Consider the following 26,469-nt stretch of genomic DNA (forward strand, 5'->3'; position numbering starts at 1 on the left):
TGGGCTGACACTGTATATCTGACATTTACATCTATTGTGAGAAAGTGCAAGAATTTAAGGTAAAGCAGTATGTGTATTATCAAAGTAATTTATACTTCTCACAGCGACGGTATAAATTGTATTTGTTACCAATCACATATGGGTCTAATGATATATTGATTGATGTGTCATGTGTTGTTGTAGAGACAGAACCCACCCTATGAGCAAAGGAATCTTATGTCCTGGTTCGTGATATATAAATAGGCAAGCTGTAAGGATCCAAAAAGTTTGGCTTTGAAGAAGAGGGTACCACCCTCGAAACGTGCAAGGCCGGTTGAATCCAGTGGATGACCTTCCAAGCTTAGGAGCACATAGAGTGGATAAAACTATTGCGTTACATTGTTGAGCTTTGTCTGCCCTGTCCTTTGTGAGCACATTCAGTATATTTTCATTTTAAAAATAAACTGTTAGTGGGATAATGCGGTTGGTGCGCCCTTTCTCTCTTGTGTACTTCTTGAAGCCCCTCTGTCTGAGTTATGTGTTAAAGTGACAGCATACATTAATTGGGATTTCCCCGGAGTGTCAGATTTTGGCTTAGCATAAAGCGCATATTTACATAGTTACACAGTAGGTGAGGTTGAAAAAAGACACAAGTCCATCAAGTCCAACCTGTGTGTGTGATTATATGTCAGTATTACATTGTATATCCCTGTATGTTGTGGTCGTTCAGGTGCTTATCTAATAGCTTTGTGAAACTATCGATGCCCCCCGCTGAAGCCATCGCCTGTGGAGGGGAATTCTACATCCTTGTCGCTCTTACAGTAAAGAACCCTCTACGCCAGGGGTCTCAAACTGGTGGCCCCCCAGCTTTTGCGAAACTACAAGTCCCATCATGCCTCTGCCTTTGGGAGTCATGCTTGTAACAGTCAGCCTTGCAATGCCTCATGGGACTTGTAGTTTTGAAACAGCTGGAGGGCCGCCAGTTTGAGACCCCTGCTCTACGCAGTTTAAGGTTAAACCTCTTTTCTTTTAATTTTAGTGAGTGGCCATGTGTCTTGTTAAACTCCCTTCTGCGAAAAAGTTTTATCCTTATTGTGGGGTCACCAGTATGGTATTTGTAAATTGAAATCATATCCCCTCTCATGCGTCTCTTTTCCAGAGAGAATAAGTTCAGTGCTCTCAACCTTTCTTCATGACTAATATCCTCCAGACCCTTTATTAGCTTTGTTGCCCTTCTTTGTACTCGCTCCATTTCCAGTACATCCTTCCCAAAGACTGGTGCCCAGAACTGGACAGCATACTCCAGGTGAGGCCGGACCAAAGTCTTATAGAGTGGGAGAATTATCACTTTACCTCTGGAGTTGATCCCCTTTTTTGCATGTCAATATTCTGTTTGCTTTGTTAGCAGCAGCTTGGTATTGCATGCCATTGCTGAGCCTATCATCTACTAGGACCCCCAGGTCCTTTTTCATCCTAGGATTCCCCCAGAGGTTCTCCCCCTAGTGAGTAGATTGCATTCATATTTTTGCCACTCAAATGAGTTATTTTACATTTTTCTACATAATACCTAATTTGCCATGTAGTTGCCCACCACATTAATTTGTTCAGATCTTCTTGCAAGGTTTACACATCCTGCGGAGAAGTTATTGCCCTGCTTAGCTTAGTGTCGTCAGCAAATACAGAGATTGAACTGTTTATCCCATCCTCCAGGTCGTTTATGAACAAATTAAATAGGATTGGTCCCAGCACAGATCCCTGGGGGACCCCACTACCCACCCCTGACCATTCCCCATTTATCACCACCCTCTGAACTCTCCCTTGTAGCCAGTTTTCAATCCATGTACTCACCCTATGGTCCATGCCAACGGACTTTACTCTGTACAGTAAACGTTTATGGGGAACTGGGTCAAATGTTTTTGCAAAATCCAGATACACCAAGTCCATTTGACCTACTTTGAGTAATATAAAGGGGTCAACTACGGTTGGTGAGTGAGCATTTTTTCTGGAAGTACTCAGGAACACATCATATGTGTGAAGGGTGGATTGAAGTAGCACATCATTCATTGCGGAGCACGGTCACAACTCAACTGAAGCACCCATCATTGAATGAATATTTAGTATGCGTTAAGGGGAACTCATATGTATGGACTGACTTAAATAGGGGCTCATGGACTGTATAGCTTGGATAGATTATGTTAGATTATAGCATATGCACTTTGGGAAAGATATCATTTGCATATGTGTATAATATCATTTCTCACACGGTTACAGCACAATTTTTTGCGCTGCTTTTTTATTTAATTTAAAGCTTGGTTATTGTGCAATACTAGCAAGCACATTGAAGCAGCAGCTGGGGTTTTATATAGGGTAAAGCACATCAGTTTTTTGGGAGCGCAGGAAATAATACATTAGTCACAAACACCTTCCATAGACTTATGATTGTGGGTGAACCCGTTTTGCCTATGGCAAACCAAATCTGAAAAGTTTTGTATAAGGCCAAAATTACACTAAGGTGAACAAAAAAAAAAAGCGCTCCACTAAAAATGTGGTTTTATACAGAATGACGTTCATGAAAACAAAATTTTATTCACATATCTCAACATTCACAAGTTAAAAAAAAAAAAAGACACTTATTTCACAACTGAAGTTCAAGGGAGGAAATTATAGCCCAAAACAGCTTTACGCAAGTAGGAATAAATGACTATAATTTTTGATATACCTGAGCTATAAATCAACAATTCTGGATGAATAGTGGGGAAAAACAGTATGAGTCACCTCTCTTTATGCAAAAATGAGAGACAAACCCTTGTGTTGTGTTTTGGTAAGAAGCGATGGGCATATAAATGACTTCTCTTTTAAAAAGAAAGTATAGTGTTATCTCATCCGTTTTCTTTATAAAAAAAATATTATATATATATATATATATATATATATATATATATATATATATCTATCTATCTATATCTATATAAATATGTATATGTATAGGTATATCTATATATATCTCTCTCTATCTATCTATCTATATCTATATATATATATATATATATATATATATATATATATATATATATATATATATATATATATATATATATATAGATATAGATAGATAGATATATATATATATATAGATATATATCTACACACACACACACACACACCAGGTAAAATAAGTATTGAACACGTCACCATTTTTCTACGTAAATATATTTCTAAAGGTGCTATTGACATGAAATTAACAACCCATGCAATCCATACATACAAAGAAACCAAAATAAATATGTTCAGAAATTAAGTTGTGTGTAAAAAAATGGAATGACACAGGAAAAAAGTATTGAACGTGCTAACTGAATACTTGGTACAAAAATCCTTTGTTGGTAATGACAGCTTCCAGACACCTCTTGTATGGAAAAACGTGAAATCTTGAAGGTCCCGTGGGCCTCTTCTGTGAACTCTGACCTTTAGTTCTTTCCATAGATTTTCTATTGGATTCAAGTCCGGTGATTGGCTCGGCCATTCTAGCAGCTTTATTTTCTCTTTCTTTGAAACCAATTGAGAGTTTCATTGGCTTTGTGTTTAGGATCATTGTCTAGCTGAAATGCCCACTCTCATTTCATCTTCATCATCCTGGTAGATTGCAGCAGATTTTTATCAATAATGTCTTGGTACATTTTTCCATTCATTCTTTCTTCAATGATATGAAGTTTGTCAGTACCATATGCTGAGAAACAGCCCACAACCATGATGTTCCCACCTCCAAACTTCACTGTTGGTATGGGGCAGTGGCAGCCGGTGGTAACTTTCTTTGGGAGAGGGCGGCAAACAGTACCCCCCCCCAGTCAGTTGGCGGGTCTGGTGCACTTACCCCATCAGCGAGCCCACATATTCTGAAGCTTATTAGAGCCTATGGCTCTAATCAGGTGCTTCAAAAATACACAGCTGCCATTCAGGCGCCTGGCGCCCTGAAAGGGGCCGGACACCTGAACAGGGGGTGGCAGCGGCGGCCGTGGAGAGATTTATGCTATTTTTTTTTTTACATATAAAAGGAGACTAAAAATAATGAGTTTGCCACAACGTTGTACTTGATACAAATCTGTTCTATGTGCAAGGCCTACTAGAACTTACCTTAAAAATAAGTTCTGGGGTTTTCTCAGCCACCTCTTCTATGTCCACTCCTCCCTGAGGACTGCCAACCAGCACAGGTCCATTGCAAGCCCGGTCCATCAATATTGCAAAATAGGTTTCTCTGGATATGTCTAGCGCTTCCGCTACCATAACCTGAAAACAAGTCAGAAGAAATAGTCTGAGTTAGAAATACGCCTCTCAAAATGAAGTATTGATGCTCGAGCAGCCAATCACAAGACTCAGGCAGAGTCATATAGAAGATGAGGGCATGTATAGGTTTATGCAAAGACCATCTTTCAGAAATTCACTATACAATTTTTAAGGCACATTGGGCTACTATGAAAGTAATATTATAGTATAAAGGACAAGAAAAGTTCCTACTGTAAAAAAGAACTTACCTTGGCCTACTAAATAAAATGTCTTTGCTTTAAAGCAATACTTAACTTTTCAAAAACAGCGCTTCTACACAGAAATAGGAGGGAAGAATGGGAGAATATTGCCAAAGGTGATATTCGGTTAGAGCCAACCACTCTTTTATACAGGTAACAAGCTGAGATTAGGAGCACTCCCTTTAAGAGAGTGCTCCTAATCTTAGCTCATTACCTGTATAGAAGACACCTGGGAGCCAGAAATCTTGCTGATTGATAGGGGATCAAATACTTATTACACTCATTAAAATGCAAATCAATTTATAACTTTTATGAAAAGTGTTTTTCTGGATTTTGTTGTTATTCTGTCTCTCACTGTTAAAATAAAACTACGATTAAAATTATAGACCGATCATTTCTTTGTCAGTGGGCAAACGTACAAAATCCACAGGGGTTCAAATACTTATTTCCCTCACTGTAACTTCAGCTCTCTGCCCCCTGCTTTTCAGAGAGGAAGCAGTGTAAATGCTGCACTTTCAAAGGGTATAGGGGAAAGATGGCTGTAGATAAACAGGTACAACTTATGTAGGAGGATTTGTTTCATCTCTGTGTATAACCTAAGACCAGTCACTTCACTGGGTACGTGTGAGGGTTTACAACCACTTTAAAAGAGAAATGGAGGGTACTGTTTTTTTTTTGTTTTTTTTTTTAACTTTAAAATGTAAATGTTACATTAGGAAAGACTGTAGTCCCGGCATTTCTTTATTTGCTTCCCTGTAAACAAGCAGGGCACTCCATTTAATTTTTAGAGCTACAAAGCATCAAGCTTTTCTTTTTGAGATCCAAACATTTAAGTACGGAGCCTCTGAAACATGCTCATTTTATCCTAATGAAGTGACGTTTCTCTGTGTTCTATATTAAGGCGCAGAGGTGTAGTTAAACACAGAGGATAATGAGGCTGGTTTTACCATCACTTGACGACTTTTGTTTTCCCCATTTTAAAAGAAATGGCTTTCCTACAGTAGCGGGGACATGGACACCTGCCAAAAGCCAAGAGAGAGGCTCATTAATTGCTTGGGTCTTGCAATACACTGAAGGATTTTGTGCACTGTAAAAGTGGTGGTGGTGATCGGTTTGGCAGTCGTCAGACTGCATTTTACTTTTCCTGTAGAAAAAAAGCATAATTAGAGTAGATCAAGAGCAATACCATTAAAAGATGCTTAAAACTAAATATACCACCAAAAACAGATGCTTGGTTTTCTGTGCAAGACACAGCAGGCCTTATTTATCAAAGCATCTTTTAAAACTTGGCATACTGTTAAATACCATAGCTACTTCAACATATCTGAGCAAAATGATTCAAAACTGCAAGTATAACCTCTCACCTTTTTTCTTTGTCCTGCTCTCACAGGACTTTGCATAGAGTTAAAATAAATAAAACATTTCTGGCATCCCATTAGATATGTAAGCTTCCAAGGTCACTTCATGATTTGCTGGCAGGGTTAAGCAAACAGCAGGCACAATCCTGAAGTGAACCAGGCACTTTCAAAAAGAGAAAAAAAAAGCTTCTTAAAAACTTAGAATTACTTCCTCTTTTATCCTTTCATATGATTTGCTGAAGTGCCTCTTCCAGTGGTGGATACAGGCGCATGCTAGCTGCTCTCCACTGTTCAGCATCACTGCAGTAGGATTAGTATGTCGAACAAAGGCTTCAGCCAACTTCAAAGTTGGCTGACGTCTTTGGTCGGCAAACTGATCCTCTTGCAGTGATGCTGGATGCACCACCAATCGGCTTCTATCTGACAACTGGCCTAGCTCTTAGGAGAACGCTTGGATCATGTGACTGGTTGGAGTTAGAAGTTGTTTGCAGTGTCTAATGCCGCGTACACACGGTCGGACTTTTCGTCTACAAAAGTCCGACAGCCTGTCCGACAGACTTCCGGCGGACTTGCAGCAGACTTTCTAACGAACGGACTTGCCTACACACGACCACACAAAAGTCCGACGGATTCGTACGTGATGACGTACACCGGACTAAAATAAGGAAGTTCATAGCCAGTAGCCAATAGCTGCCCTAGCATCGGTTTTTGTCCGTCGGACTAGCACACAGACGAGCGGATTTCGGGTCCGTCGTAGTTACGACGTAAAGATTTGAAGCATGTTTCAAATCTAAAGTCCGTCGGATTTGAGGCTGAAAAAGTCTGCTGAAAGTCCGGAGAAGCCCACACACGAACGGATTACCAGCCAGCTTTAGTCCGTCAGCGTCCGTTGGACTTTTGTAGACGAAAAGTCCGACCGTGTGTACGCGGCATAAGTCCTACATGCGTCTATGCTGCAGTGCCTGGATTTCTGGTGAAATACTCTTATTATCGGGAGTGCATGTGTGATTAATTGCTGGTGATTGGAAGGCCTACATGGTGGTTCTTAGAATACTGGCACCCTTGGAGTTTTCCTATGTGAAATGGTCACAGCTCCTCTGGATTGAGAGCTCCATTTGGATGTCTATTCAGCGAGTTTGACCGCTCTATAACAACATGAGGGTCCAACTCTGTCCGGTAAGGGGAACTACTTGATCATCTCTGTGGTGGTGTGTGGTTCCATCTGTCACACCGAGGCTGGTGCTGGGACACTATCTCTTCCAGCTGTTTTCAAAGGACTTTTTTTCTGTCATACAGATTTATATCAAACTCTGCATGTTACCTATATATAATTTCTAAATGTTTCCTGTTACCTGCAAATTTTGGACCATTCTGATCTACTCTTCCAGTTAATATTAAAGTGATACTAAACAGACACTGTTTAATTTACATTACCTCTTCTCCTTCTAGATGTGGCAGATGGCACAGTAATTAACCAGTTGCCGCATGCCCACCGTCATATGACGGCAGGGCGATGCAGCTCTTGTTCTGGGCCGCCGTCATATGACGGCGGCACGGAACGGCCGTTCTCGCGCTCCCGCGGGGGCGCGCACCGTGGCGATCGTGGCCACACCGTGTTGCTAGGACATGGTGCGACACCGATCTGTGTAAAGAGCCGTGTCCACGCGGCTCTTTAACCATGTGATTGGCTGTGTCCAATCACAGCTGGTCACATGTAAACACGGAGATGCCGGTAATCGGCTCTCCTCGCCTCACACAATTGTCATTCAAAGTGCGACAGCGCTGAAAGCTGAAAAATGGCTTGGGCAGGAAGGGGGTGTTCGTGCCTGGTAGGCAAGTGGTTAAATAAAAAAGAATATCTAAGTACCTTTTTTCTAATCAATATACAGCTGTCACATGACCCAGATCTTTCCCAGCCTTTCTGCAGGGAAACATAAGCAGGAGGAGCTTCTAGTCCTCTGCTGCTGGTCACATGTTTAGAGAGAAAAAAAAAGTATACAGGTAAAAATAAATAATATCAATAAACTGTTTTAAAACATAATATAAATATATATTTGAAATCAAATCTATTATTTTCAACAATTACATGGTGTGGACGGATTTCTGCCAGTCGCAGACTGTGTCTTAAAACAACAGGGAGATGAATCCTCCATCAATCTACATGTAATATCCCACCCCCATTGTGCTTAGCTAGTTTGTGGGCATGGAGGAGGAGGAGGGAAGGAGTGGACTGTCATTTACCACTGTGTAAACGCCCACATGTGTGCTTAGCATAGAAACTCACCAAAAACTGAGCATTTGAAGAAGCTGACAACACGGTTCTGCAAAATCCCCAACTGCATTGGGGACATGATCAAAAAGGGAGATAGAGAACAGCAGGATCCACCAGGATTTTTGCAGAATACAGAAAATTAATCCCATAGTGACTGGGGGAGCATGACAGCATGTAATATACCATTTATTGATAGTTTTTTATGATGTGGATTTAGTGACACCAAGGATTTTCTTGACCCCTCTTGTTTCCCACACATTCCTAATGAGTTAGAGAGACAAACTTCAATACTACAAGGACGTTTTAAAAATCACAATAGCCTGGCATTTGAGTGTAAAGGTGAGGACCTGGAGATTGCTGAATGTTTGTTTGCACTTTATATAATTTTCCAGCCCAGATAATTATTTTACTTATTGACAGGCATTGACAGACAGCAAACACATGTTTACCTTAATTCCTCACCCCTCCACACAACACAAACACCGTTTTCCAAAGGACTGTTTTCAGGGTTTTGTAAATCTGGAGTTTCACTTAACATGTTGCAAAAATGAAGGTGGGTTGAGTTAGGTTTACATCACAACCTACCTTGTGAACTTTGACACCGCCCTCTGCAGTTTGTTTTGTTGTGAGCTTATAGCCAATCATCTGTTTAGTGAGAGTTCCCACCTTCTCGGGGCTGTAAGACAATTAGAACACACACATAAAGACTTCCAAACAAATCTAGAAAAAAATATTTTTAAAGATGAATACCGTAGGTCTCGGATCTACGTGACATGGTGGGGCAGCCACATTCAACGAGTGACCAGAAAGACTTTCTAATACCCTCTGCTCTTATGAAACATGTACAGACTTTACTGGATGACCTGCTCTCACAAACAAGGATTGTCCCATGGATGTGAGCTCCTTTAGTTGGCCGTTGGGCTACATCAGCAGCTAAGCTAGGGAAGCCCACACAGCAAGCTGACAACACTGCTGCTAATCGAGAAGCAGAAGCATGATATTTTCAGCCTGCAAAAGGAAGTTTTGCTACTGGCAGAATTTCCAAATAAGAAACTTTGTGACACATCACCATAAAATCGTTTTTTTCTTGGCGTCTAAGGCTTTATGAACACTGGCAGCTGCTAAACTAGCGTTTTTTTTTGCCAAAGTTCCTGAAACTCAACTCCACAAAAGCCTATGTGTCCATGTACACATAGGCTTTTAGCAGAGTTTAGAAGCTGCCGTAGAGGAATCTGGTTCAGGGTACTAACATTTTGACTCTGGGAAAATTCAAAACATGGCGGTAAAACTGCACCAAAACCGCAGATTGCATTTTTGCCGCATTTTGCGTTTTCCTGCGGAAAGCTAGTGTATATGTAGCCTTCGTCAAAGCAGAGTATAACCCCCCTACTATAAGTATGTTTCATTTCAGTAGCAGATCAGTACTGATAGCACGATCATTCAGTTGGGCGTGTCCTGCGTCTCTCAGTGGACTCCGTAAGTACAAAAACTTTTCTTTCTAATGCATTCAGGCACACAGGAAGTCTTTAACCTTCAGGACATTTGAAAGCAGTCCAAGTGAGAGGTAGACAATATAATAGAAAACTAGTATTTGCATGCAACTCAAACAGCCACCTGAAGGACTTTACGCTTAAAGTTGGCATCATATATGAGGCAGAAACATCCACCAGGAAAACTTAAGAGTACCTGTCAGCAAAGACGAGATGGAAATTTAGCAAATTTGTGAAACAGTTGCCCGAGGCCCAAGAAGAATTCATAGACCTAGTAAAGTGAGCTTTAACAGGAAAGAGGGGACCCGATTCTTGAGATAATAAGCTTTAACAATGGTCTCTATGAGCCATCTGGAAATGATATAACAAGAAGCTGGGGTGCCCTTCTGGGGGTCAACCGAAAGGACAAAAAGTGAATCAGGTCCTCCTGAAAGCAGCAGTGGCTGAAAGGTAGACTTGCACAGCTTGGACCATATGCTCAGCTAGGATGCAGACAGTGGAGGGAAACCAAAGTGGAGCGAAACCAATGTCATGCAGAGGGAAAGAAGAACAATATCTTTAAGGTGAAAGGCAGAGATTACCCTAAGTAAGAAAGAAGCTCTGGTGCTCAACACTTCCTTGCCCTTTTACAAGATCGAAAAGAGTTTTTTTAGAAGATAAGGCCAACAGTTGAGACACCTGACTGGCAGGGGCGATGGCTACATGAAAAGCAACCTTATGGGTGACTATAGAGAGAAGGGAATGCCTCCAATTGGTTCAAATGGTAGCTTCTGCGGCACAGAGGAAACCAGGTTCAGATCACACAGGGACACAAAAAGGATGAAGAGAACTACAAGGAAGACCTCCTACACAATGGCCTCAATCAAAGATAGAGAGACCAATGTTTTTTGAAACCGATTGGAAAGAGTAGAGACCAGACCCACTGATGGTGCTGCAAGTGTGAAAGAGGACCTGATTGATGGAGAGTGTGATGAGTCTGAAGCATTATGGGTGGAACTGCATATAGATGGGCGTAGTTCAAAGTTAATCATTGGAGTTTGTTATAGACCACCCAATGTTAACGAGGAGGTGGAGACTCAGCTCCTTGCACAGATGGAAAGGGCTGCAAGGGCTGGGACGGTGATAATAATGGGGGATTTTAACTACCCAGAAATTGACTGGAGTAATGGCACTGCTGGGACAGTTAAAGGGCAAAAATTTATAAACCTAGTACAGGACAATTTTATGATCCAGTTTATTGAGGCCCCAACTAGGAATGAAGCTCTATTGGACCTGGTAATCTCAAACCATGCAGAGCTTATTACTAATGTTCAGATAAAGGAACACCTGGGTAGCAGTGACCATAACATGATTTCATTTGATGTTAGCTGTAAACAAGAAATACATAAGGGAAAGATAAAAACACATAACTTCAAGAGAGCAAATTTTCCAAGGATGAGGGCTGCTCTCGAGGACTTAGACTGGGAGGGAATATTGGCAGCGATAAACACAGAACAGAAATGGGAATTCTTCAAAAAGACTTTTTGGGACCTCACTGCAAAGTATATGGGGGTGGTATTGACACAGCCCCCAATGATCCACAATGGCTCAAAAGGGATATGGTCCAGAAATATTTAGACAGAATAAAGGTGGATAAAGCACCTGGACCTGATGGCATCCACCCACGGATCCTAAAAGAATTGAGCTCTGTAATTTCAAAGCCATTGTATCTAATTTTTAGGGACTTAATGACAGGAATGGTACCACTGGAGTCTTTACCAAGTAACTATAGACTTGTTAGTTTAACGTCTATAGTCGGGAAGATACTGGAGCATTTAATAAAAGACCACATAGACGAGTTCTTGCTGGAAAAAAACATTTTAAGCAACAGACAGCATGGATTCATGAAAGACAGAAGTTGTCAGACAAACCTGATTTCTTTTTATGAAGAGGTAAGTAAAACCTTGGACAGAGGGGTGGCTGTGAACGTGGTTTACTTGGATTTTGCAAAAGCGTTCGATACAGTTCCGCACACACGGCTCATGTGTAAGGTAAAGTCTACAGGCTTGGAAATATCAGTTTGTAAATGGATAGAAACTGGCTAAAAGACAGAATTCAGAGAGTAGTGGTTAATGATTCTTACTCTGAATGGTCTCAGGTTATCAGTGGTGTACCCCAAGGTTCAGTGATGGGACCCTTACTCTTTAATATCTTTATAAATGATATTGGGTCTGAGATCAAAAGTAACATTTCTGTCTTTGCAGATGACACCAAGCTATGCAGTGGAATAACGTCCTTACAGGATGTCTCCAATTTACAAGCTGACCTCAATGCACTGTCTAATTGGGCGACTATGTGGCAGATGAGGTTTAATGTTGAGAAATGTAAAATTATGCACTTGGGGGCTAAGAATATGCATGCATCATACATGCTAGGGGGAGTACAACTGGGGGAATCCATAGTGGAGAAGGATCTGGGGGTTTTGGTAGATCATAAGCTCAATAATAGCATGCAATGCCAAGCTGCGGTTTCCAAAGCGAGCAAAGTCCTTTCTTGTATTAAGAGAGGTATGGACTCCAGAGAGAGAGATATCATTTTGCCCCTGTTCAAATCATTAGTAAGACCTCATCTGGAATATGCAGTTCAGTTTTGGGCACCAGTTCTCAAAAAGGATATCGGGGAACTGGAGAAAGTGCAGAGAAGGGCAACCAAACTGATAAGAGGCATGGAGGAGCTCAGCTATGAGGAAAGATTAGAGGAACTGAATTTGTTCACTCTTGAGAAGAGGAGAATAAGGGGGGATATGATCAACATGTTCAAATATATAAAGGGTGCATATAGTGAACTTGGTGTTGAGTTATTCACTTTACGGTCAACACAGAGGACAAGGGGGCACTCTTTACGACTGGAGGAAAAGAGATTTCATCTCCAAATACAGAAAGGTTTCTTCACAGTAAGAGCTGTGAAAATGTGGAATAGACTCCCCTCCAGAGGTGGTTCTGGCCAGCTCAGTAGATTGCTTTAAGAAAGGCCTGGATACTTTCCTAAATGTACATAATATAACTGGGTACTGACATTTATAGGTAAAGTTGATCCAGGGAAAATCTGATTGCCTCTCGGGGGATCAGGAAGGAATTTTTTCCCCTGCTGGAGCAAATTGGAGCATGCTCTGCTGGGGTTTTTTGCCTTCCTCTGGATCAACTGTGGGTATAGTATTGGGTATATTGGATTGTACGATTTTTAAAAAAAAAATTTTTTATGGTTGAACTGGATGGACTTGTGTCTTTTTTCAACCTGACTAACTATGTAACTATGTAACTATGGGTAATAATGGGGCCCAGCAACTAACAAAAATGGAGGCAATCCTGGTTTTCGGCCCAAACAACCTATTTAATAAATGTGACTTCAGAGACAGAGCAAGCGTTAAGGCAATGTCCATGGCTCCAAAAAGCATCCAACAAGGAACCCAGTGCCTGAAGGTCACTTCCAGCTTAGCCTCACAACAACCATTCCAGTGGGGTCAAGATGCAGTATTCCAAAAGCCAGGCTGAGGATGATTGTGCTCAATAGCTGCAAAGCAGAGGGGTAAACTTCAGCAGCAATGTAGAGAAGAGTCTCAATAGAAGAAAAACGAAAGAAAAAAATTGCTAGAGAAATGACAGGTTAATCTTTACAATAGCTGAGCTGAGGAAAACATGATTGATCACCCTCCTAGAACACGAGCAAAAAAAAAACAAAACACATGGGGTTATGCATACACTTCAACCTTTGCAATATCCAAAGCCACAGATAGGGGATTACAGGTAGCCTTTCCATATCGGACCTGGGCCCTCCTGCTTACCCACTGGGGCATGGGGCTTTCTGTGGGCAGCATTAGTGCAGCGTCATATTGGGCCCTAGCCACACCATTTCTAATGGTACATGGCAGCCCCGGGTGTCATTCTGAAATTAAGTGACGGGGCGGAGACCAGTTATGCAAAACCTCACAGGGAAGTATGTATGGGAAACTTTAGGCCTCACCCACCAGGTACTGCCTGCCTAATCACTGCCTGCCTTCTCTGTCTGAAGATCTGATATCAGGAGCCCCTGTGTCTGTATTACATCCCATCAGGATGTGGTCTCCTAGGCTCTATAAACTTTGAACTCCTGCATTGTGAATGTTATATACACCCGATCCATACACTCTGTACATTACATACACCTGATCCCTACACTCTGTACATTACATACACCTGATCCCTACACTCTGTACATTACATTCACCTGGCCCTTGCACTACTTACATTACACACATCTGACCCCCGCACTCTGTATGTTACCTACTTCTGACCCTGCACTCTGTGCATTGCATACTACTGACACCTACACTCTGTAAATACGATTGACTCCTGTGCTCTGCATATAACCCGAGGTTTTAAGTCCCTCCCACTGTTAGCAAAATTGCACTATTACACAAGCCTCATTATTCTGCTTTGGGGAATTCAACACTGCCTCCAAATTTTTACACCACAGTGGGGAAAGGAGCCCTGTCAGTTAAGCAGTACAGGGCCACTTGATTTCTATTGGTGGTCCTGGCAAAAACGTACAGCATGTAGCAATGCTGGCAAAATCTAAACATTTTAAAATTAAATACCCTAGACAGGCATATGCAATTAGCGGACCTCCAGCTGTTGCAGAGCTACAAGTCCCATGAGGCATAGCAAGACTGATAGCCACAAGCATGACATCCAGAAGCAGAGGCATGATGGGACTTGTAGTTTTGCAACAGCTGGAGGTACGTTAATTGCATATCCCTGCCCTAGACTAATAGTATCCATTGTTAATGATTTAAATTTACCTGAGTAAAACAGTACAAGAAAAAAAACCCATCAAGCAATATGAGCAAAGACATCTGGGTAAATAAAGATTTTTAGATGAGGCCTCTAAATGCATTATGTCGCACTCAAGCAGACCTGCCTCGATTATGGTCATTTACCCTTCACTTTTTTGCCACAAAGAAAAAAGTTTTGAGCCAGGAAATTATGCTGCAGTTGATTGCACTATATTTTGTTTTGCTTTTTTTGGGGGGGACTAAAATTTCTGATATTTGAAAGAGGCAGAATTTTGTAAACATGTATTTTTCAAACTGCTTAAAATAAGCAGTGGAAGTAAATTTTTGATGATATAGAATGGCAGCAATTTCTTGTAGAGCAATGATTAAGATATACTTAAAGTCAAAAAATTCAATGTCGCAACCAAAAAAACAGGAAACATTTAATAGAAATGATATAAATGCGGCTGCAATAAAAATAAAGTACACGTAAAGACCTTGTATATTACTTGACAACTGAAAATTAGTGGTTGTCAAGCTAAAGGGAAGTATAAAATGAAAACCTTATAAAAGTTAAAATACCGTGTCGGTCTTGAGAAAACATTTCAAAGTTTGCAAAATTCATGAAAAAAAAGATGTCCAATTTTCCACCCTGCCTTTGGCAAGTGCTTTGTACATATTGGGATTGATTGACTAAAGTAGTTAAAGTACGTTTACTTTGCAAAGCCAATTTTTACTTCGCTTAGTAAATGAGGTAAAGGAAAGTGAAATTTCACTTTGCAAAGAATACCCAATCATATGCAAGGTTAAAGTTGAATTCCTGGATCAGCAAATATTATCTAAATAGAAGGAGCTATGCATATTCTTACTTTGGTCTTAGTGCCCAAAACTAGGCAGTAAGACCCAAGTAAGAATATGCATACCTCCTTGCATTTAGAGGTATGTGGATTTCTTTCTAAGTGGATTTCTTGCAGATTTGTGCAGTAATCTAGCCTGAAACTTTGGCTTTGTGCAGAAGCTTCCTGTAATAAAGACCAGTCACTGCTGCTCTCTTTCCTTGCAGGGTGACTGGTCTCATCTCCTCCACCTTCTCTGGTCTTCTTTAGGTAGCCTGTAGTAGAGGGACCTGCTGGGCCCATCTCACATCTCAGACTATGTACAGCACCACTACTTTTACAAGGTAATATCTGGGTTATAAAGGCATTTGGTGTCCACAAAGTGGATATTTAGCCTTTGGGCTACTGAGGAATAGATTTAAATGAAGGTGTTTGTGCCTGGAGTTCAGCTTTAATGAAAAAAACAGGATATTTGCTTCCACGTGAATAATTGAACAAAGCTTCCCCTCATTCACTAAGTTAAGTGAAAATTCACTTTGCTAAGAGCAGAGCCTTTGCTCCTTTAGTAAAATAACCCCAGTGAGTATGTTTAACCAGTTTGCAACTGAAGTTTATAGATTAACATACCTTCTTACGATGCCCTGTACAATTTATATTAATAATAATATTTCTGAAGGCAATTTAGAGAGACTGTTGAGTCAACTCTAACTTTACTCTGGACAGCCATACATTAAAGTGGTTGTAAACCTGAGACATGAAATATGAACAAAGCATATCCCTCTATAGTGTGTACTTATCTCAATCTAGAGCACTTAGGGAGTTGATTTACTAAAACTGGAGAGTGCAAAATCTAGTGCAGCTCTGCATAGAAACCAATGCACAGTTCCACCAAATTCTGTGTGCACCAGTTTTAGTAAATCTCCCCCTAAGTGTCTTCTTTTTTTTTTTTTGTCTGCTGCATCATTCCTCTGCTATCTGCATGAATTACTTCTAACAAGTTTATATGACTCCAAGAGAAAAGGTGACAGGGGAGAGAGCTCCATCACACATGCTGTGATTGACAGCCTCAGCCTTGTTTCTGTGTGAAGGGGGGAGTGTCCCTTCCCCCTCCAATCAGCTTTCACTTAGGTCTGCAGAGTGCAACTTCAGCCCCCCTTCCCCTTGCTTTTCAGAGCTGAGAGATCCTGTGTGAATTCAGCACTTTGAATGGATGTAAAGAACAGACAGCTACAACTTATGTAGGAGGATTAGTTTCATCTCTGTGTATCATCTAAGGCCAGTTACTTCACTGGGTATATCTAAGGGTTTACAACCACTTTAAAGGCTTTTGATTAAGCTTGGTTTGACACTATTAAGGTACTTATAGATCTAAGATGGAAAATACAATCACTGCATCATGGTTCTGTAGGATGACCATGGTATTAATATCTACAACAGTCCCGAACATTTTCATGAGTGTTTCCTGTGAAGATATCCACAGCACCAACCTTATCTCTGCACATTAATAACTGCAACTGGTTGGTAAAGTGTTTTTTTTTTCCAAGATCAGCTGGTCAGGGATTTTTATATGTTTGGTGCAGACATATGTAGGGTTTGAGTGACTCTGCAGTCCACTTTTTACAATACCTACGGGCTCCGTTGCTAAAAGCAGAATACGAGTAATACAAATACAAGTAAAGAGGGACATATTCTGCTTCGCTAGAATCATAAATCCGTTTACTAATTTGGGATCTTGGTAGTAAGGTTATAAAATAACACAGAATAAGCCAAAGTGGTTATAAACTTACTCTTTTGTTAAATGGACTCCACCTTTAAGGCCACTGTCGAAGACTCCTTTACCTCTTCCTCCAGCCAAGATTTGTGCCTTCAGAACAATTTCTCGAGCCTCTGTAAATAACACAGTGGTTAATACAGTACACTTAATCAACTACAGTTATAAAAAAAACACAATTAAAGTAGAACTAGAGGCAATTATTTTTTTACATTTCTGATATATTCAGGGAGGGTTATAACCCCCATCAGATTTTTTTTACTCTTCTGCGCCCCATTTTGGAGACTTCCATTTCATGTCCTATGCCATAGCCAAAACAGGAAGTGAGAGGAAATCCCTGCAAATTACGGGAAAACTCCTGCCCTCCCCAGGTCACCAGAACTAGTGTCCCCATTGGAAGATTTCCTCTCTATTACTTTTCTGGGGACAACCCAAAATTTATGATTTTCTTTTACTTTCAATGATAATGGTAAACTGGACAGAGAGGTGAATCTACTTCACGGGGGCAGACACAGCAGTAAAAACCTTGCTAATCGGAGGCCCATAATCGCATTTGGGAATTGTGGCATAAGGAAGACCCACCTTGAGGTCCCCCCAACCTCCCAGTCATTGGATTATTATTAATGCTGTAAAAAGTCCATTATCTTTTTACTGTTCTCTTTCCTTCCCCATTTTTTTTTAGCTCACTTTGGGCACTTTCCTTTGTATCATCTTTTTCCTATTAGTGATACCTTGCACTACGATGCTCCAGTTGCGCTACAGTCATAGCAGGGAGCCTCTTTATATAAATTGTTCATATGCATTTTGTGATGCCTAGAATTCTGGCCTCAGTTAAGGCACTGTTAATGGCTTAAGGGGTGTACACACAGGCAGACTTTTCGACCAGACTGGTCCGACGGACTTTACGACTGACTTTCAACAGACTTTTGACAGACTTCCAACGGACTTTTTAACAAACGGACTTGCCTACACACGATCACACCAAAGTCCGATTGATTCGTACGTGATGACGTACACCGGACTAAAATAAGGAAGTTGATAGCCAGTAGCTGCCCTAGCGTCTGTTTTTGTCGGTCAGACTAGCATACAGACGAGCGGATTTCTGGGTGCGGCGGAGTTACGACGTAAAGATTTGAAGCATGTTCCAAATCTAAAGTCCGTCAGATTCTCAACTGGAAAAGGTCTGATGAAGCCCACACACGATCGGATTGTCCGCCGGACTCGGTCCGTCGGACCAGTCCGGTCGAAAAGTCTGACCGTATGTACGCCGCTTTAGGCCTTATTTTTACAGTTATTCAGTATCTTTCTCAACGTGCTATGATTGCTACCTGTTCACTGCAACCATGGTGCCTGTATCCTCTAATTTCTTCTTGTAACTGAAAATTTTCATAAAAATTGGTATTGAAAAAAAACCTTGCTAATCCCTCTCCACTCTATGCAAAACTAAAAAGAAAAAAAAAAAAAAAAAAAAAAAAAAAAAAAAAAAAAGCTTTGCCTTAAGTTATACTTTAAAACAAAAAAATGAAATGAAAGGGCCAGTCCACAAAAAGTGATAATTTAGTCCTAGGTAGAGGTTGGTGGGTCGAGTCAGCCCCTGGCTTCTTTTGTGTCTTTGAGATTCTAGTGTTCCCTTCCACATCTCTTGTTAAGTTCTCTATAATATAATATAAAATGCATTAAAGAAATCTAGCAGGTTGAGTGGGAACTCCTGACAATAGCAAATAAACTGCCAGGTGTCAAAACATCAATTTTGGGTGTTCTGTCCCTTGAAAGTTAAACTGTCAAGTCTGGATAATTAATATTTAAGCATATGATGAAAACATAGAGAACCAGCTGTCAGTGAAAAACATATGTCAAAAATAATCAAGGAGATTTATTTAAGTACACGCAGCTAAATTAACAAAATAAAAAAAAAAAATGAAAAACTTGATTTTTCCTGAATCAATCGTGTATCATCAGATAAACTTTTTGATAAGTGTATGAATGCCAAGTAATGTGTAATTGGAAATTGCAACACCTCCAGGTGTTCCGTCAGATATGGTGACCCGTCAGAATCAGAATTGGTAATGGAAGTAACGTTCAGTCGCCGCCATCTTGCCTCACCCCACACTCCTCCGCAGTAACGATGCACCAAGAAGGGGGCAAGCGGACATCTTGTTACACCCACTGGAGTTTTGCATTTCACAGTTATTTTTAACAGTAAACAGAGCTTATAAGGTGAAATACGGTATTTAGAAATCTGACGGACGGTTTAGATGTTAAATTTTAAAAGCAGCGGCAAACCTGCTAATCTCACAGGTTTGCTAAAGTGACAGAACACCGCTGCTTTTATAATTCAACGTGTAAACGGTCCGATGGATTTCCAAATCCGTATTTTGCCATATATGCTCAGTTTCCTTTTAAAAATAACTGTGGAATGCAAAACTCCAGTGGGTATAACAAGACATTAGCTTGCTCCCTTCTCGGTGTATCGTTACTGTGGAGGAGTGTGGGGTGTAGCAAGATGGTGGCGATGGAACGTCACTTCCGTTACCAATTCTGACGGGTAGCCTAACCGGACGGAACACAGGCATTCATTATCTTAGGCCCCATGCACACCGGACGTTTTTTTTTCCCCTTCCATGGATGCTTTTGCTCCAGGGGAGGAAAATACAGCTAAAAAAAAAAAGGCACCTAAAGCTGCATTTTGCATGCGCGTTAATGTGCATTTGGTATTAATGCATTCTATTGGCCAGGAAACGCATGAACGTACCTAAAACACATCTGGCATTAACGTGTGTTGATATGCATTAGGCTTTTTTCTGCCCAAAGGCTCCTCTTCTAAACGCACACGTGACTTATTTATTTTTTGCCTCCAACTTCTCATGCCTCTGTATGCCTGTAAACGCTTACGTGTGCATGGACAACTGGCTAACATAGAGGGGCGTTTAGAGGCATACAAAGAAAAAAGTCAAACCGTTGTATAAAACGGCATTTTAAATGTCTAATGCGTAAGAGGCCTAACAAAGATCACCCCCCCCCCCCCCCCCCGAGAGTGGGAGAGGCGACTGAAAGAAAAATGCTTCCTCCTTCCTGCAGCAGACTGATGACATCATCTTAGCCTAGGCAAACTAAATAATTTTGTTGCATATTCAATCATATATTTTTAGCAGACGTAAAGTTATTGAAAAGTCCCCTTTAGGCATGGCCTTTTCCTTCCAAGCCTGCCCATTGGTTAATGAGGCAATTTTCAATTTTAAGAGATGGATAGGACTGATAGGATGGGAGATGGAAAGGGCAAGATCAAGTTTGACTATTGCAAAAAAAAAAGATAACCCTGGCCTATAATTTCAGCTGTTCCGATAGCACTGGATCATTTTGCGGTATATTAGTTACTGAAGGGAACATCTGCTTACAATTTTTTGTCTTCATTATTTTCTCAGTTTGAACTTCCAATGTTTGTGACAAGTTTACTTTTAGCAAAGCTCTGTAGTCACCCACGCATCTCAAATACAAAGCTAGAGGGAATATACCCCTAGGGATCTCAAGCGGAAAGCATTGTTGTTGCTCCCTTTACAGTTAAAGGCTAATCATTTAGTTCTACAAGAAAACTAAATAAAAAAAATAAAAAAACAGTGGTTGTTTATAACATCAGCTAATCAATTAGGTAATGATTAGACCACATCCTTTAAGAGTATCTCCTGTACTGTACTGCAGTAAAAAAAAAAAAAAAATAGACTGCTGAAAAACATTTTAAATCCTCTTAATTTCTCTGCATTTAGTCTCCATCACGTGTCCAAGAATGCTAGTATTCAGAATCTCTTAAAGGGGAGCTACAGTCTCCCCCCAAAAAATTTAAATAAAAGGACACTTACCTGTCCAGAGATCCAGCAAAGTCCTCACCTTTGCCAATTCTTCAGCTTCAGGCGCTGTCATCTTAGGTAAAAGAAACAGGCATTGAAGCTTTCTCACTTCACAGCCGGTTTCCTACTGCGCATGCACGAGCCGCACCGCTCTTTGCGAATGGTCCTGCAGTCTTCTGGGACCTGTGTGTGTCCCAAAAGCATGCGGGGGGCTGGGGGAAGGAGGAGGGGCTGGACATCTTTGTAGATCGTTACAGCGATCTGACCCGCAAGTGGGAGAGGTACCTGTCAATACCAGGTACCCCCCCCCCCCCCCCCCCCGAAAAAAAATGTATATTTTAATTCTGACCAAAATTAAGACTATATGCACAAATCCACCACACATTCACTTTAAAAGGCTTTCCCTGCTTTGTTCAGCACTTTTTTTCCATTAAACACCTATGTTGCTTTTTCTACCAAGGAACAACCTAGGTACAAGCCCACAAAAATTGTACAACATTAGTCAAACAAACATAATGAACTGTTAGAGAAAAACACAGTATAACATCACACGTCTTGTATAAAATAAACCTTCACCGATAAGCTCAGACTCTTATTAAATAAATGTTAGACCTGCCGTTGCGATCGATATATTGACTCAATAGCACCGACTAACGACAAAACTTCTTACCTCAAGGGCAACAGAACAACAAGTAATTTGATTTCGGAGTTCCATTCCCAGCTCCGATTATATATATATATATATATATTTTTTTTAACCACCGGTCCATTTTGCCACCAATTCTTATTTGATTACATATCAGATTTTAAGAAAAAGAACAAATAATTTTCATTTTTTCGATATTTATTTCTTCACCGTTGAAATTCCCTAACGGGATTAGGATGGAATGTTCTTTAGCAGAAAATGTAATTCTGCTTGCTATGATATGGCTCTACTCTCTTAGGTACCGTCTACAAAAATTGCAAAGGGCATAATGGATTTTTTATGGAAATCACCTAGCCAGAGTACAAATTGAGTTACTACAGACAAATGTTAGCTATCCGAGGGCTTTAAAACGTAGGATAAAATTATGTTCCAATCACGCTTTTCTCGGCCCCATTCGGTGGTAGCAAATTCTTCATACAAAGGCATTAGACAATGGTTCATTGAGCCATTAAAAGCCTAAAGACGTGGACTGGGTAATTTTTTCTCGTTAAACCCTTTCAGTTCAATGGAAGGTGCAAATCGGTAAAAGAATCACAGCTGACTATACATTATGTGAACAGATTGCTGCGCTAATCAGACATTAGCTCAAGATATAAAAGCCTGCTATTCAGCGTTCGTCCTTAATCCCTGCAGACATGACCCTACTGTTATGCTTTGTTCATGATATGTGCACAACACGCAAAACAGCAGTGTTCAGGTTTTACCTAAAATTGAAAGAAGAGCACAGAGGTGTGAGGAAAGGAAGGCCACAGACGAACAGAGATGTCTGTGGAGTGATGTCTTCCAAAATCAAAGAGAAAAGTCAAGGGGTCTTCAAGGGTGGCCTCTTGGTATTGACACACACTCATAAAAGTACATCAAAGCATCTTAAAAAGTATATCACATTTTTATTATACAAAATTACAAGCATATGCAACTCCTAGTACATAAATTCATGAAAACATAAGGAGTTAATGTCAAGTGTACAAGTTCAATAACACGTTTCGTGGTTAAAAACAGCTTCACTTGTAACAGCTATCCAGTAGAGGATCTCCTAATTAAAAACAAATGGAGTTCAATCATACCAGGCTGCAGGGGGGCATCAACAGGGACCAGAGAGCACAGGGGGGGGGGGGGGGGGGGGGCTTCGGCCTACACAGCTAACCGATAGGCTAAGACATTGAAAACCTGCCTCCAGGTTGGTACTCAGTTAAATCAGAATTCCTCATTCCAGGTGATGTCATCAAAAGGCTAAGTTGAATAACATCTACAAAAGGGGTCAGCTAGATGGATCAACCAAGGCATAGGTACACCCAGCACTCCTGCTTCCCCTCACATATGAAGCCTCAAAAGGCCAAGCTTTGTCCATCAGGTCTCATCCTCACACATCACCAGTTATCTGAACATCAATGACTTCCAATGATTTAGGACATGGAAACAAGGCTAAGCAACCCAACTATGCACAAAAACATAGTAACTGGGGTGCAGAAAAATAGCAGCAGGTGCTCTTAACTGATGAGTCATAATTTGTGTTATTTGGCTGCAGCAAAAGGCAGTTTGTTCACCAAAGGGCTGGAGAGCAGTACGATAACGAGTGTCTGCAGGCAACAGTGAAGTATGGTGGCGGTTCCTTGCAAGTTTGGGGCTGCATTTCTGCAAATAGAGTTGGAGATTTGGTCAGGATCAATGGTGTCCTCAATGCTTGCGATTGTCCCCAATTTACTCTGCAGCAGGACAATGACCCCAATCATACAGCCAATGTCATTAAGAACTATCTTCAGCGTAAAGTGGAATAAGGAGCCCTGGAAGTGATGGTTTGGCCCAGATTAATGGTGTTCTCAATGCTAAGAAATACAGCCACATACTAATCCATCATGCCATGCCCCAAAGTTATTCTGCAGCAGGACAATGACCCCAAACAAACAGCCTGAACAAGGCGTCCTGGAGGCGATAGTTTGGCCACCACAGAGTCCTGATCTCATCATCATTGAGCCTGCCTGGGATTACATGAAGAGACAGAAGGATTTGAGGCAGCCTGCACCCACAGAAAATCTGTGGTTAGTTCTCCAAGCTCATTGGAAAAACCTACCTGCCGAGTTCCTTCAAAAACTATGTGCACGTGTACTTAGAAGAAATGATGCCATTTTGAAGGAAAAGCGCAGTCACCGCAAATATTAATTTGATTTGGACTTCTCTTCTGTTCATTTACTTTCGATCTTGTTAATTGATAGAAATAAACTATTAACACTTCTATTTCTGAAAGCATTCTTAAATTTACAGCATTTTAACACCTGCCTAAAGCTTTTGCACAGTACTGTACATGCAAGAGTATTCGTTTACAATTGGAGAGCATTAGGAATAGTAAAAAGGTTTAAAAGAAGTTGTAAACCCCTTTTTTTAAAAATAACAAACATGTCATACTTACCTCCACTGTGCAGTTCGTTTTGCACAGAGTTGCCCTGATCCACCTGTTAGGGGGGTCCCCCGGCGGCGCTGTCAGCTCCTCCCTGCATCGGTAAACCCCCTAGGAGAAGCGCTCTTCCTAGGGGTTACTGTGCGGGCACGCTCCCGAGTCCAGCATTGGCGTCCATAGACACCCCGCCTCATTGGATTTGATTGACAGCAGCAGGAGCCAATGGCTGCACTGCTAGCAATCTATCCAATCAAGATCTGAGACAACGGGCAGAGAGGTAGAGCGAATCTCCGCCGAGGGAACGAACGGGCTCAGGTGAGTAAAACGAGGGGGGCTGGTCAGTGTCAGAAGTTTTTGCATAGGATGCATTAAGGTGAAAAAACACGAGGGTTTACAACCCCTTTAAATCTAAAGACTCAGCTCTGACTTCTCTTTGATGGTTTGATCTGTCAGGCACAATGTTCACTTTCTAAAAAGCAGCAATTGTTTTTTCAGAAACTCTAGGGACTTGGTCTATTTTAAACATTCCCTAACCATAATGTCTAGAATTAGGAAGGCAGAGAATCCCCAGAGTTGTAAAAGCCTCACAACAGTTGATTAATGTGCTGCAGCATTTAGACATGAATATCTGCATCTCCTGAATCCATACAGGGCTATTCTATGAGTGAAAGACCACCACTTTTCTACAGTCGGCTTTTTTTTTTTTTTTTTAGGCAAACAGAATGACCAATGTTTGCATGTATTCAGCAGTAGTCGGCCATGCTGTAGAAGCACACCCCACTCAAACATTGGACAGAGTTATAAACCCAATTGAAGCCTCAGTATAATATTTTTTTTTTTTGGCAGCACACCAGTGTTGCCAACCTACCAGATTGAGATTTACTGACACAACATCCCAAAATTTACTGGCACAGCCAAGTTTTTACTGGCATTTCCAAGATTACAGTTTTAAGTGCAAATTTCTGTATTTAGGCTACAAACAAGTACAATACGAAATTAGCAATGTGATTTAAAAGGGTTGCAAGGGTTCAGTTTAAAAAAACAAACACACAAACATGTTATACTTACCTCCGCTGTGCAGTTGGTTATGCACAGAGTGGCCCGATCCTCCTCTTCTGGGGTCCCTCCATGACGCTCCTGGCTCCTCCTCTTCTCGAGGGTCCCGTCAGAGAAGCGCTCTCCTATGGGACACCAGTGCGGACGCGCTCCCTGTGTTGACACAGACAGCAGGGCTCTGCTCCGCCCCCGGCGCCCAAATCATTGGATTTGATTGACAGCAGTGGGAGCCAATGGCTGTGCTGCTATCAATCTATCCAATCAGGATAGAGCTGGTGTGCTCGTTCCCGTCACTGGAATTACGGGGTTCAGGTAAGTATAAGGGGGGCTCGGAGGCATTGCTGCAGTAAAGAAGGTTTTTTCTCCTTAATGCATAGAATGTATTAAAGGCGAAAAACGCTGAGGGTTTATAACCGGACCAGAGCGGATGCAGAACAGTGTGCTGCAGTGTTGCCAGTATTTTTACTGGCAGCCAGTAAAAAATGGGCACTTTTCTCCTGCCAGTAAATGCCAGTGACAGGAAAAGGTTGCCAGTCTAAAAACATATTTCTTATAGTAAGTTACAGCCATATTTTTTACTGGCGACCTTTTCCTGTCACTGGCATTTACTGGCAGGAGAAAAGTTCCCATATTTTACTGGCTGCCAGTAAAAATACTGGCGATTGGCAAATCTACAGTACACTGTTCTGCATCGGCTCTGGTCCGGTCCCAGGCAAAGCTGTCAGTGGCGGCTTCAATGTGTGACAGTGTGCAGGAGAGGCAGCAGATAACAGAAGCCCCATAGTAAGTCTATTGATGATGTCACTTCCCAGGCATTTCCCAGCCGTTGTCAGCTCTCTCCTGCACACAGCATCCGTCCCCAGAGATAAGACCAGAGCGGCTGCAGAACACGCAAGTATAGGAATTTTTTTTCTTTACAGTGTTGGGTAGATTAGTCTTAAAGAGGAGTTCCACACAGGGGGTCCATTAAAAAAAAAAAAAAAATTAAAAGTCAGCAGCTACAAATACTGCAGCTGCTGACTTTTAATTGGACACTTACCTGTCCCAGGGTCCAGCGATGCGGGGGATCGAAGCCCCGCTCGCCGCCCCCCCCCCCCCTCCGCTCGTCGGCGCCGGAATTTCAACTGTGGGCGCCGGGCTGTGGCTTTACAGCCTGGCACCTACTGCGCATGCGCGAGTGGCGCCGTGCGCCGTGACTGGCCGCTCAATCACCTGGGACCTGTAATGGGTCCCAGATGATTGACAGGAGGGAGGGAGCATAGACAAGCCCTTCCTGTGCCGAGGGGGAAGTGATGTCACCAGCCCAGGCAAAGGAAGAGGCAGACTACGAGGGACCACCTAGCAACAGGCATTTAGAGGTAAGTAAAAAAAAAAAAAAAAATATCCAAATTTTTTTTGTTTTTTTTTTTAGAATTTTTCATGTATTTTTGTTTTTTTGAGTGGAACCCCACTTTAAATTGT

The 26,469-nt window shown here is 41.4% G+C and overlaps 1 protein-coding gene across 1 annotated transcript in view; it reads right to left on the bottom strand.

Moving 5' to 3' along the window:
* SUCLG2 (succinate-CoA ligase GDP-forming subunit beta) overlaps positions 1-26,469 on the bottom strand; it is a 371,194-nt gene that overhangs the window by 257,334 nt on the left and 87,391 nt on the right. Inside the window, exons 3-5 of the mRNA XM_073592203.1 lie at positions 17,029-17,128; positions 8,712-8,802; positions 4,108-4,260 (exon numbers count right to left, since the gene is read on the bottom strand). Coding sequence (XP_073448304.1) covers positions 4,108-4,260; positions 8,712-8,802; positions 17,029-17,128 — 344 coding nt within the window. The remainder of the gene's footprint in view (positions 1-4,107; positions 4,261-8,711; positions 8,803-17,028; positions 17,129-26,469) is intronic.

Source organism: Aquarana catesbeiana, linkage group LG07, assembly GCF_042186555.1.
Source record: "Aquarana catesbeiana isolate 2022-GZ linkage group LG07, ASM4218655v1, whole genome shotgun sequence".
NCBI classification, from domain to species: Eukaryota; Metazoa; Chordata; class Amphibia; order Anura; family Ranidae; genus Aquarana; species Aquarana catesbeiana.